This window comes from Carcharodon carcharias, chromosome 27 (genome assembly GCF_017639515.1).
Source record: "Carcharodon carcharias isolate sCarCar2 chromosome 27, sCarCar2.pri, whole genome shotgun sequence".
In the NCBI taxonomy this organism is placed as follows: Eukaryota; Metazoa; Chordata; class Chondrichthyes; order Lamniformes; family Lamnidae; genus Carcharodon; species Carcharodon carcharias.
In genome coordinates, this window is record NC_054493.1 from 18098791 (window position 1) to 18112764 (window position 13974).

At 46.9% G+C, this 13974-nt stretch overlaps 1 protein-coding gene across 2 annotated transcripts; it reads left to right on the forward strand.

Annotated features, from left to right (window-relative positions):
- The first annotated feature begins 1670 nt into the window (after window positions 1-1670).
- Window positions 1671-4216, forward strand: LOC121270474 (zinc finger protein 501-like). Of its 2 annotated transcripts, none has more exons than XM_041175793.1 (2): window positions 1671-1727; window positions 2879-4216. In XM_041175793.1, the coding sequence occupies exon 2, from the start codon at window positions 2976-2978 to the stop codon at window positions 4062-4064; it is 1089 nt and encodes a 362-aa protein (XP_041031727.1). In that variant the 5' UTR covers window positions 1671-1727; window positions 2879-2975; the 3' UTR covers window positions 4065-4216. The 2 variants fall into 2 exon arrangements, with proteins under 2 accessions (XP_041031727.1, XP_041031728.1); XM_041175794.1 differs by lacking the exon at window positions 1671-1727 and adding an exon at window positions 1832-1927.
- The last annotated feature ends 9758 nt before the right edge of the window (window positions 4217-13974 follow it).

Consider the following 13974-nt stretch of genomic DNA (forward strand, 5'->3'; position numbering starts at 1 on the left):
ACCAGAATGTTTGGAGGATTCCAATGATTAGACTGAGAGGTCATGTCACTTGTTACAGGAAGAGAACTGTTGGTTTCCATCTGGTGCCTCAGTTTGTTTTGAATTTCAAAATGCAGAAGGCTCGGTCCAGCAAATGTCTCAGGCAGCAATGCTTTCTGCTCAATCATTAGGATCACCCTTCCCCTCCTCAGAACACGAAATTCAACAAACTTTTGTCAGCAATTATTTATGTTATTCATCATTCAGTATTAATATATTTCTATTTGTTATTGATGCCCTCGCTTGACTTGACACTCTCTGAAATATACAACATCAAATTGCAAACGTGACTGGCAAACAAAAGAATGCCAGACACCAGGTAATGCGCTTGATATGGGTCTGATTTGAGATTTAGCACAACAGTCAACATTTCAACAGAATAATCAAAGAATTTTACAGGGAACCGGTTTGAGAATGACACATTAATTATATTTGTTCCCCCTGTGAGCACACATTACTATGAGACATCTTTGACATGGTCAGTAACTGTGTTAATCTGCATTGAAAGACCCATTAATTTCTGTTGTTGACTGAATGAACTGCTAATATGTGAGCGCAGTGAAATACGAACATCTAATTCCACTTAAGTGTGTCATGAAATCTCATAAAAGACCTCCATGAGAGCAAATGCAATATGCCTGCAACATCGGAGATTCAGGTAAGGTTCAATGAGCAAATTATCCTCATTCTTTAATGAGTAAGTTTCAATAATGTTGCTATTCGGTTTTGAACCAGGGACCTTTCGCGTGTTAGGCGAATGTGACGACCACTACACTTCAGAAACATCAAATGTGTCATGAAATCTCAGCATGTCTGATTTTGCTGGATTTGTTTTATGACCTCAGTGAGAACGAATGCAAGATGCCTGCAAATGGAAGATTCAAGTAAGTGTCAATGGTGCAAATCACCCTCACTATTGAATTAGTAAGTTTTAATCAAGTTTTTATTTCTTTAAAGGTGCTGTATAAATGCAAGCTATTGTTGTCTACTTTAAGGAGCGATTTCATTACCTGTCTCAGTTGAAAAACCATGGGCGCTGTGGCACCAGGGAGAGGATTTGTACTGGCTGAGAGTGAAAAGGGATTCACTCGGTCATCCCATTTACTGACACAGCAGCACAGTCACTCTGGAGAGAGACCATCCAGGTAATTCATGGGTACGGGAGGGTTTACTCAGTTTTCCAGCCAACTTTGAAAGTTCAAAGCATTTGATGCATGTTCAGCACATTCACACAGTAGTGAGGTTGTTTAAATGTTGTGCGCGTGGGCAGTGATTCACCTGTTCTTCCCAACCGCTGTGATGCCAGTGAGTTCACATGTGACTGTAGGGGTTGGAATTCTGTTTTTCTGCTGTTTTGGGGATTCTCGATTCGCCATTAATTCCTATTCTCCTTTTTTCTGGTAGGTAATGGAGGGTCCGTGCAGTTGGCTTTCGGTATAATTTGTTTCTTAGCTTTAGTATTGGACCCTCCGACCCAGCTTCCACTCCGCAACAGGAAAACAAATCAGGATATCCTAATTTGGACTTTCAATGGGGGATGGGGTTACCCAGCATTCCCCGCGGTAGAGAATGTCCCCGCTCCACACAACAGGAAGGTCAGTGCGCAGGCGCATTGTCGAACAGTGTTTGAGCATGCGCGGAGTGAGCAATGGCGATGGCGAGGAGCTTCTTTTTCTGATCCGCAATCGGTAAGGGAGGGATTAGGGTCTGAGGGAGCGAATGATCTGGTGGGTGGACGGGAGATCTTCGTAAATATGTTGTGTAAGCTGCAGTCTCCCGAATGAGAAGCTACCGGTCCCCGTTTACAAGAGCAGGGCGACAGCTGAGGTGCTCCTGCTGCTGCAGAGCGGGGTGAACGGAAGAGGAATTTCCAAAGCTTGTGGCCTTGGTAACGGAAAGAGCGGCACCAATGGTGGGGTGATTAATATGGGGAATGTTCAAGAGGCCGGCGGGAGATGAACACATGTTTGAGAGTGTCGTGTGGGTGGAAGAGATTCCAGAGATAGGGATGATCGCAGCCAGAGAGGAAATCCAGTGAGTGGAGGGTCTGTGGGTGGAGGAGATTCCAGAGAAAGGGATGATCGCAGCCAGAGAGGAAAGCAAGGATGAGAATTTTAAAATTTTTGATGCTTCTTAACCGGGAGCCTTTGTAGGTCAGTGAGCACAGGGATGAAGGATAAACAAGAATTGGCCTGAGTAAGCAGAGTTTTGGATGACCTCAAGACTACAGGGAGGTTGAATGTGGGAGCCTGGCAGGGAGTGTGTTAAAATAGTTACATCTAGAGGTAACAAAGGAATGGATGATGGGTTACAACAGGGGCTGAGCTGTGACGAGGGTGGAGTTGGGCGATGTCACTGAGGTGGAAATCGGCCGTCTTGGTGACGTTGTGGATATGTGTTCGGAAGCTCATCTTCGGGTGAAATATTTTTCCATTGTTGTGAGCAGCCTGGTTTAGCCTCAGACAGTTACCAGGGAGAGGGATGGAGTTGGGGGCTGGCAGTGGAGTTTGTGGTGGGGACTGAAGAGAACGGCTTCAGTTTTCCCAATATTTAAATAGAGGAAATTTCTGCTCATCCAGTACTGGATGACAGACCAGTCAGGATGGTGTGTGACTTGGAGAGGAACTTGGAGGTGAAGCTACCCTGGCCCTTCCAGATGGTGGAGGTTGAGTGTTTTGAAGATTCCCTCACAGTTCTGGTCAAGCTGTAGATATACAAAATATGAAATCTCTCTCTACCTGTTTATTTTTCTTTCTCTGTCTCTTCATTCAGCTCAATTTCACAACCTGCCTTTGTGTTTTTGTGCGTTCTCTCACTCCCTTTTTCTGTTTTAAATCAGCTTCACAGGGTATTAGAAGGGGAGGATTTGCAGTCAGAAAACAGCATCTGAAGGAGTCACCCAATACATCCTAACCCGAATAGCAAGCATTTTTAACATGGAAGGAAAAAGCACTGTAGAAAAACCATGGAAATGTGGGGACTGCGAGGAGAAATTCAGTTATCCATGTGAGCTGGAAACTCATCGGCGCAGTCACACTGGGGAGAGGCCATTCACCTGCTCCGTGTGTGGGAAGGGATTCACTCGGTCATCCCAGCTGATTACACACAAACGAGTTCACACTGGGGAGAAACCATTCACCTGCTCCGAGTGTGGGAAGGGATTCACTCAGTCATCCAACCTGCTCAGACACCAGCGAGTTCACACTGGGGAGAGACCTTTTAAATGCTCAGACTGTGGGAAGTGCTATAAAAGTTCATGGGAACTGCTGCTCCATCAACGTGTTCACACTGACGAGAGACCGTTCAGGTGCTCTCACTGTGAAACTGGATTCAAGCGATCATCTCAACTCACTGTGCATCAGCGAATTCACACTGGGGAGATGCCATTCACCTGCCCCATGTGTGGGAAGGGATTCTCTCGATCATCCCAGCTGATTACACACCAACGAGTTCACAGTGGGGAGAAACCATTCACCTGCTCCGAGTGTGGGAAGGGATTCACTCAGTCATCCCATCTGCTGAGACACCAGCGTATTCACACTGGGGAGAGACCTTTTAAATGCCCAGACTGTGGAAAGTGCTATAAAAGTTCTGGGGAACTGATGTCCCATCAACCTGTTCACACTGAGGAGAGACCGTTCAGGTGCTCTCACTGTGGAACTGGTTTCAAGGCATCATCTCAACTCATTGTACACCAGCGAGTTCACACTGGGGAGAAACTGTTCACGTGCTCCGAGTGTGGGAAGAGATTTACTTGGTCAGCCAACCTGTTGAGACACCAACGAGTTCACACGAGGGAGAAACCGTTTAAATGCTCAGACTGTGGGAAGTGCTATAAAAGTTCTGGGGGACTGATGTCCCATAAACGTTTTCACACTGATGAAACACCATTCAGGTGCTCTCACTGTGGGACTGGGTTCAAGCGATCATCTCAACTCACTGTACACCAGCGAGTTCACACTGGGAGAGGCCATTCACCTGCTCCGAGTGTGGGAAGAGATTCACTCGGTCATTCACTCTGCTGAGTCACCAGCAAGTTTACAAGTCATGACAATGATTGTATTTTTCTGCTAATCACATCCAGGACAAAACCATGTTCATTGGAGTCTGTTTCTGCTGATGTTAATAAATTCCAGTCCAGTTATAGGTATTAATATTTTGGATATAATAAAAATAAATCAGCTTTGTGCTAAAGACACAGTGTGCCGAGTCTTTTTAATACCTATAACACAAGTTCATTCTTTTGAAGCGCACTCCCTCTCCCCTCTCCTCTGCACTCACCTCCAACTCACCAAGGCTCTTTCGACAGCACCTTCCAAACCCATGACCACTACCATCCCTGTCGCTTGCCATTTCAACACCCCACCCTGCTCTCATGCCCACATGTCCTTCCTTGGCCTGCTGCAATGTTCCAGTGAAGCTCAACGCAAACTGGAGGAACAGCACCTCATCTTCCAACTAGGCACTTTACAGCCTTCCGGACTGAATATTGAGTTCAACAATTTCAGATCATGAACTCTCATGAGTTCTCCTCCATCCCCACTCCCTTTCTGATCCCACTTTTTCCAATAATTTATTTTTTTTACAAATATATTTTTCTTATCCCTCCTATTTTTAAATTTATTTCGTGCTATTGTTTCGTCTCCACCTTTTTAGCCCATTTCGATCCCTTCCCCCCACCCCACCCCCACTAGGGCCATCTGCCACTAGCTTGTCCTGCTTGCTACCCTTAATGTCCCCATTAGTACATCTTTTAGATAATATCACCACCATCAACACCCCTTTGTCCTTTTGTCTATGACATCTTTGGCAGTCTTTTCTTGGCCTCCACCCATCACTGGCCCCCTATCGAGTTCTACCTGTCCCACCCCCCTCTACCAGCTTATATTTCATCTCATTTCTATATGTCTTGGTTCTGATGAAGGGTCCTATGTACTCGAAACATAAACTGTATCCATCTCCGCAGATGCTGTTAGACCTGCAGAATTTTTCCAGGTATTTTTGTTTTTTGTACCATCTAGAAGGACATGGGCAGCAGACACCATTGACCAAACAATCCTCCACCAATGCCTCTACCCTGTTGTCTAGCTGGGTGGGACTGCACACTCCCGATTCCTTTCTTATTGACTTGTAGCCAGAGAATCACCTGCAGTAGCTCTGATCATTTCAGTTGCATTATTACAAACTCACTCACCATCACAATGCCGGGGTGATTGACGGCACCCCCGGACCAATAGGAAAAGGGGGCTGGGCTCCGAGCGAAGCGGGGTTGGTCTTCCAATCAATCAGAGTGAATGAAAGGGCGGGGCCAGGCAGTGACTGAAGCATGCACACTGCGGGTAATGGCAATGGAGAGACGGGTCCACAATGGGTAAAGGGCGGGATGGTGGGTCAGAGGGAGCGATGGATCCAGCGGGTGGATGGAGAGGCTCCGGAAACATGTTGTATAAACCGCAAACCCTGGAAATAAACTGACCGGTCCCCCTCCCCCGTTTACACCAGCAGGGCCGCAGCTCCCAGATCAACGAAGAGCCAGTTTGTATCAAATTGGGCATCGGTTCCAGAGGTTGGTCCCTGGTCTCCAGTGTCGGTTCTTTATCATTGAATCTTTACAATGCAGATGGAGGCTGTTCAGCCCGCCCTGCCTGTGCTGGTTCTCTGCAAGAGCAAATCAGCTTGTCCCACACCCCTGCCCTTTCACTAACAAGACCAGCAACAGATATTACCCATCCCCATTTACCTGTGGAGAAGATGATGTTTGACCTTCTTGAACCTTAGTAAAAGTGCTCCCAAAATGCTGTTAGACAGAGTTACAGCGATGATGAAGGAACAGTGATATATGTCCAACAACAACAATGTGTATTTATATTGCACATTTCATGTAATAGACCTTGCCAGGTTTAACAGGCGTGCTAAAAAGCAACATTTGGCACAGAATCATGTAAAGATATAAGAGGGCAGATGGCCAAAGGTTTGGTCAAAGATGTAGGTTTTAAGGAGGATCTTGAAGTAGGAAAGGAAGAAAGAGAACGGAGAGGTTTAGGGAGGAAATTCCAGTGCTTCTGGTCTTTGAGCTCAGGGTGTGGACACGAAGGATGAAGCGATTAAAGTCGGGAATGCTCAGGAAGCCGGAATGAACAGAGTGCAGAGACCTTGGAGGGTTGTGAGGCTGGAGAAGACTATAAGGGTAGGGAGGGGTGAGACCATGGAGGGACTTGAAAACAAGGATGAGAAATGTAAAATTTTGGTGCTTCTTAAACAGGAACCTTTGTAGGTTAGTGAGCACAGGGAGGATGGATGAATAAGACTGGGTGCGAGTAAATGTACGGGCAGCAGAGTTTTAGATGACCTAAAGATTACAGGGAGGTTGAATGTGGGAGGACGGCCAGAAGTGCGTTAGGGAGGAACATAAGAAATACGAGCAGCAATAGGCCATCCAGCCCTTCGAGCCCTTCTACCATTCAATGAGATCACGGCTGATTTTCTACTTCAACACCATTTTCTGGCACTATCCCCTTAACCCCAATGTTTTTTATATGTAGAAATCTATCTTGAACATACTCAACGACTGAGCCTCCATAGCCCTGTGGGGTAGAGAATCCCAAAGATTCACCATCCTCTGAATGAAGAACTTCCTCTTCATCTCAGTTCCAAATTGCCTGCCCCTTATTCTGAGACTGTGTCCCCTGGATCTCGAACCTCCAGCTAGAGTTAAGCCTAGAAATAACAAAGGGATGGATGATGGTTTCAGACGAGCTGAGACTAGGGTAGAGTCGGGTGATGTTACTTAGATGGAAACAGGCGGTCTTGGTGATGATGTGGATATATGGTTGGAAGCTCACCTTGGGGTGAAATGTTTCATCATGGTTTTGAACAGTCTGGTTCATCCTCACAGAGTTGTCAGGGAGAGGGGTGGAGCCGTTGGCTAGGGAGTGGAGTTTGTATTGGGGACTGAAGACAATGGCTTTCATCTTCCCAATATTTAAATGAACGAAATTTCTGCTCACCCAGCACTGGATATCAGACAAGTCAGCACAGTGTGAGTTGGAGGTGATGGTGTTCACATATACCTGCTACCTGGTCCTTCTAGATGGTGGGGGTTGAGGGTTTAGGAGATTCTGTCAAATTGTGGTTCAGTTGTCAGTCTCTAAAATGTCTTTCCATTGCCCCTGTCGCTGCCACCCTCTTCTGTCTCTCCCATGCCCTTCTATTTCCCTCATTCTTTCTCTATCCCATTTCTCTCATTCTTTCTTCTCTGTGTCTCCCCCACTTCTCTCTCTCTTTTTCTCTTGTCATGTAGAATTCTCTAACCAGGGGGCTCTGGATGCTCCATCTTTAAATATATTTAAAGCAAAAATGAAGAAATTTTTCGTCTCTGAGGCATTCGAGGGAAATGGGGATCAGGCGGGAAAGTGGGATTAAAGACCAAGATCAGCCATGATCATGTTGAATGGCGAAGCAGGCTCATTGGAGCTGATGGTCTACTCGTGCTCCTATTTCTTTTTCTTTATTCATTGGATGTGGGTGTCATTGGCTAGCCTAGCATTTATTGCCCATCCCTTGTTCAGAGGGCATTTAGGAGTCAACCGCATTGTGAGTCTGGAGTCACGTGTAGGCCAGACCAGGCAAGGGTAGCAGATTTCATTCCCTGAAGGACATTAGTGAACCAGATGGGTTTTTATGACAAACAACAATGGTTTCATGGTCATCAGTAGACTTCTAATTCCAGATTTTTATTGAATTCAAATTTCACCATCTGCCATGCTAACATTCAATCCTGGGTCCCCAGACCATTACCCTGGATCGCTGGATTATTAGTCCAGTGACAAAGCCATTACGCCACCGCCTTTCCCTGGCGTTCTTTTAGAGGCCAGAGTCTTATGTAGCCCAGACTGGAGGCAGGTTCACTTCCCTGAAGGACATTAATGAACAAGTTGGGTTTTTACAAAAAATCCAACAGCATTCATGGTCATTTTTTCCTAGTTCTAACCCAAAAATGACCAGATTCATTCAGTTCAATTTCACAACCTGCCTTTGTGTTTTTGTGGGTTCTCTCTCACTCCCTTTTTTTCTGTTTTAAATCAATTTCACAGGATATTAGAAGGGGAGGACTTTTCAGTCAGGAAACTCAAACCAAACATCACATCAGAATCTGAGTCACTCAATTTATTGTAACCTGAATATCGTCGGATTTTGAACATGGAAGGAAAAAGCACCATTCACTGTGGAGAGAAACTGTTGAAATGTGGAGACTGTGAAGAAGGATTCAGATTCCCATCTGACCTGGAAACTCATCGACGCAGTCACACTGGAGAGAGGCCATTCATCTTCTCCATATGTGAGAAGGGATTCACTCAGTCATCCAGTCTACTGAGACACCAGCGAGATCACAGAGGTGAGAGACCATTCACCTGCTCCAAGTGTGGGAAAGGATTCGCTGGGTCATCTGACTTGCTGAGACACCAGCGAATTCACACTGACGAGTGAACTTTTAAAAACCCAGACTGTGGGAAGTGCTTTAAAAGTTCCCAGGACCTGATGCTCCATCAATGTGTTCACACAGACGAGAGACCATTCAGGTGCTTTCACAGTGGGAAGGGATTCACTCAGTTATCCACCCTGCTGAATCACCAGAGTGTTCACGCTGACAAGAGGCCTTTTGAATGCCCAGCCTGCGGAAACTGTTTTAAAAGTTCTGGGGAACTGATGCGCCATCAACGTATTCACACTGACGAGAGACCATTCAGGTGCTCTCAGTGTGGGACTGGGTTTAAGACATCATCTGATCTCACTGTACACCAGCGAGTTCACATCGGGGAGAGGTCGTTCACCTGTCCCAACTGAGGGAAAGGATTCACTCAGTCATCCACTCTACTGACACATCAGCAAGTTCACACTGGGGAGAGACCATTCATCTGCCCCAAGTGTGGAAAGAAATTCAGTCATCCAACCTGATGAGACACCAGCGAATTCACAAGTGACTAAAGTGATTGGAGTTTGCTGCTGTGATTGGATTTTGCTGTTATTCACATAGAGGGCGGAACCATATTCACTAGGGTCTGTTTCTGCTGATGTTAATAATTTCCAATGCAGTTACATGGGCTAATATTCTGGATAAAAGTCAAATAAATCAGCTTTGTGTTGAATACATTGTGTTGAATCTTTCTAATATCTCTAACACAAGTTAATTACTTTTGAAGGTTTTCCCTCTCCCATCTCCTCCATCCTCATCTCCAACAAGTATGAGGAGCTCATGGAATTTCCTTGAAACAATCTGATCAGCTGCTTCCCTCCCTTACGCTAGCACACTGGGCCAAACTGTCTCCAAAGTTCCTCCTTGCCTGAGCCGTGAACTCTCTTCTTTCTCCAGTTTCTCTCCTCCCTCCAATCATACCCTGTAGGGTATTCTCGAGCTTCTCGGCATGACCGCCAATGGTGCAGCAATTGAATTGGGAGATACACAGGGGGCCAGGATTAGAGGAGGGGTTTGAGGGGATGGAGGAACTGTCTGTGAGTTAAGACATAGGGCAGCAGAATTTTGGATGACCCAAGGTAACGGGGGGCAGAATGTGAGAGACCAGCCAGAATGTGTTGGAATAGTCGAGTCTGGAGGTGACGATGGCGTGGACGAGATATTCAGCAGCAGATGAGCTGAGACAGGGGTGGAGTCAAGTGATGTTACGGAGGTGGGAATAAAGGTGATGAAAGTTTGATGTGAAGAGTCCTTGCCCTGAAAAATTAACCCTGTTTACCTCTCCGATGGATTTTGCTGCCCGGAATTTTCCAGCCTTTATTTCGAGTTTTTATTTCAGATTTCCAGCATCCGCATAAGTTTCCCCTTGAATGTTGGAGCCTCTGAACTGCGCGGGTTGTTTTACACGCAGTGGAGGCGCGGGAGTTGTTGTTGAGTGAGATGGGGATCAAACGTCACAATGGCGGGGGGGAGCTTCCCCAGTCCAGTTGATTTGGACTCAGAGAAGGTCCCGCCCCCTTGCTGCGCTGCTTTTGGCTGGGTTACCGACTTCCAAACCCGTCCTCTCAGCCTCAGCCTCACGTTTCCCATTGGCTGGAGCTCCTGTCAGTCACGGTCGCACCTCGCCGGCCACGTGCACCCGCCCTTTCCCCCGCCCCCTCCCTAAGTTTCGACGCAAATACGATCGGCGGCCTGACTGATTCCGGGGATGTCCGTTCGGACACGCGGGTCTGAAATGCTGATTCATGGCGGGAGGGGGCGGAGTCACAGAGTCACACGGTGCAGAAGAGGCCCTTCGGCCCAGCAAGTCTGCACGACAGGTGAGAAACACCTGACCTACCTAATCCCATTTACCAGCACTTGGCCCATAGCCTTGAATGTTATGACATGCCAAGTGCTCATCCAGGTACTTTTTAAAGCATGTGAGGCAACCTGCCTCCACCACCCTCCCAGGCAGCGCATTCCAGACCATCACCACCCTCTGGGTAAAAAGGTTTTCCTCACATCCTCCCTAAACCTTCTGCCCCTCACCTTGAACTTATGTCCCCTCGTGACTGACCCTCCAACTAAGGGGAACAGCTGCTCCCTATCCACCCTGTCCATGCCCCTCATAATCTTGTACACCTCGATCAGGTCGCCCCTCGGTCTTCTCTGCCCCAATGAAAACAACCCAAGTCTATCCAACCTCTCTTGATAGCTTGAATGTTTCATCCCAGGCAACATCCTGGTGAATCTCCTCTGCACCCCCTCCAGTGCAATCACATTCTTCCTATAATGTGGCGACCAGAACTGCACACAGCACTTCAGCTGTGGCCTCACCAAGGTTCTATACAACTCCAACATGACCTCCCTACTTTTGTAATCTAGGCCTCGCTTGATAAAGGCAAATGTCCCAAATGCCTTTTACACTGCCCACTAACATGCCCCTCTGCCTTTAGAGATCTATGGACATACACACCAAATTCCCTTTGTTCCTCAGAACTTCCTAGTGTCATGCCGTTCATTGAATACTTCCTGTCAAATTACTCCTTCCAAAGTGTATCACCTCACATGATTCGGGGTTAAATTCCATCTGCCACTTAACTGCCCATTTGACCATCCTGTCTATATCTTCCTGTAGCCCAAGACACTCAACCTCACTGTTAACCACCCGGCCAATCAGTCAGGTTGGAGGGGGGATGGAGTCAGGCTCTGGTGACGTTGCTGACTGCAGTCTGGACCAGGAGAGGGGAGGCTCTGAATGTTTTATTGTGGAACAAATTTTTCTGCTACCTTGTGATCCATCACCATATTCTGCTTTTAAACCAAATAACGGAGGTGTGGGGGTAAATTGTAAAGTAAAATTTCTCAACCATATCAATATTTCCTGGTCCTCGAGTTTGTGAGAGGATCAGGAGTGCTGATTATTCAGGAATTACACCATCAAGCCCCACAGAGCTGAACGACAGAGGAGGAAGCTGCGAGCAGTCAAGCCAATGGTAGCAGACAGAACAAGAAGGATGAGGGGGTACATTTGAATTCAATAAAAATCTGGAATTAAAAGTCTAATGATGACATGGAACCATTGTCGATTGTTGTAAAAACCCATCTGGTTTACGAATGATTCACTGTCATCCTTACCTGGTCTGGGCTACATTAGCTCCAGACCCACAGCAATGTGGTTGACTCTTAAATGCCCTCTGAAATAGCCTAGCAAGCTACTCAGTTATAACAAACCACTACAAAGTCACATTAAAGGACAGACTACCCTAGGCACCAGAAATGACAATGGCTCTCAGCCCTGTCAACCCTGAAAAATCCTCCTTGCTAACATCTGGGGACGAGTGCCAATATTGGAAGAGCTGTCTCACAGACTAGTCAAGCAACAGCCTGACATAGTCATCCTCATGGAATCATACCTTACAGATAATGTCCTGGACACCACCATCACCATCCCTGGGTATGTCCAGTCACATCGGCAGCACAGACCCAGCAGAATCTACTCTGTGTAGGGGACTTCAATGTCCAGCACCAAGTGTGGCTCGGTAGCACCACTACTGACCGAGCTGGCCAAGTCCTAAATGATGTAACTGTTAGACTGTATCTGTGGCAGCTGGTGAGGGAACCGACAAGAGAGAAAGACATACTTCACTTCATCCTCACCAACTTGCCACAGGTGTATATGTCCTTGACAGTATTGGTAGGAGTGATCACTGCACAGTCATTGTGGAGACAAAGTCCGACCTTCACATTGAGGATACCCTCCATTGTGTTGTGTGGCACTAACACTGTGCTAAATGGGATAGATTTTGAACAGATATAGCAACTCAAGGCTGGGCACCCATGAGGTGCTGTGAGCCACCACAGCAGCAGCAGAATTGTACTCAAACACAATCTGTAACCTCATGGCCCAGCATATCCCCTACTCTACCATACCATCAAACCACGGGATCAACCCCGGTTCAATGAACAGCGCAGGAGGGCATGCCAGGAGCAGCAGCAAGCATACCTAAAAACGAAGTGTCAACCTGGTGAAGCTGCAACACAGTACTACTAGCATGCCAAACAGCAAAATCAGCAATTGATAGGCAGGACTAAATGATCCCACAGCCAATGGATCAGATCTAAGCCCTGCAGTCCTGCCACATCAAGTCATGAATGGTGGTGGACAATTAAACAACTCACTTGAGGAGGAGGATCCACAAATGTCCCCATCCTCAATGATGGAGGAGCCCAGTACATCAGTGCAAAAGATGAGGCTGAATGATTTGCTACAATCTTCAGCCAGAAGTGTCTGGTGGATGATCCATCTTGGCCTCCTCCGGAGGTACCCAGCATCACAGATGCCAGTCTTCAGCCAATTCGTTTCACACCACGTAATATCAAGAAATGGCTGAAGGCACTGGACACTGTAATGACTCTGGGCCCTGACAATATTCCTGCAATAGTACTGAAGACTTGTTCTCCAGAACTTGCCACGCTTGAGCCAAGCTTTTCTAGTACAGCTACAACAGTGGCATCTACCTGGCTATGTGGAAAATTGCCCAGCTGTACCCTGTACACAAAAAGCAAGACAAATCCAACCTAGCTACTTACCGCCCCATCAGCCTACTCTCGATCATCAGTAAAGTAATGGAAGGGATCATCAGCAGTGCTATCAAGCGGCACTTGCTTAGCAATAACCTGCTCACTGATGCTCAGTTTGGGTTCTGCCAGAGCTACTCAGCTCCTGACCTCATTACAGCCTTGGTTCAAACATGAACAAAAGAGCTGAACTCCCGAGATGAGGTGAGAGTGACTACCCTTGACATCAAGGCAGCATTTGAATGTGGCATCAAGGAGTCCTAGCAAAACTGGAGTCAACGGGAATCAGGGGAAAAATTCTCCACTGGTTGGAGTCATACCTAACACGTAGGCAGATGGTTGTGTTTGTTGGAGGTCAGTCATTTCAGCTCCAGGACATCACTGCAGGAGTTCCTCAGGGTAGCGTCCTCGGCCCAACTATCTTCAGTTGCTCCTTCAATGACCTCTCTTCCATCATATGGTCGGAAGTGGGGATGTTCGCTGATGATTGCACAAATGTTCAGCACCATTCGCGACTCCTCAAATGCTGAAGCAGTCCATGTTCAAATGCAGCAAGACCTGGACAATATCCAGGCTTTGGCTGACAAGTGGCAAGTAACATTTGCACCATGCAAGTGTCAGGCCATGACCATCTCCAACAAAAGAGAATCCAACCATCGCCCCTTGATGTTCAATGGCATTACCATCATGGAATCCCCCACTATCATCATCCTAGGGGTTACCATTGACCAGAAGCTAAACTGGACTAGCCATATAATTACAACAGCAGGTCAGAGGCAAGGAATCTTGTGACGAGTAACTCACCTCCTGACTCCCCAAAGCCTGTCCACAATCTACAAGGCTCAAATCAGGAGAGTGATGGAATACTCCTCAATTGAATTGATGTGTGCAGCTCCCAC

Excerpts from the sequence above, each read along its gene's own strand:
- LOC121270474 (XM_041175793.1), top strand. The coding sequence starts at position 2,976 with ATGGAAGGAAAAAGCACTGTAGAAAAACCATGGAAATGTGGGGACTGC.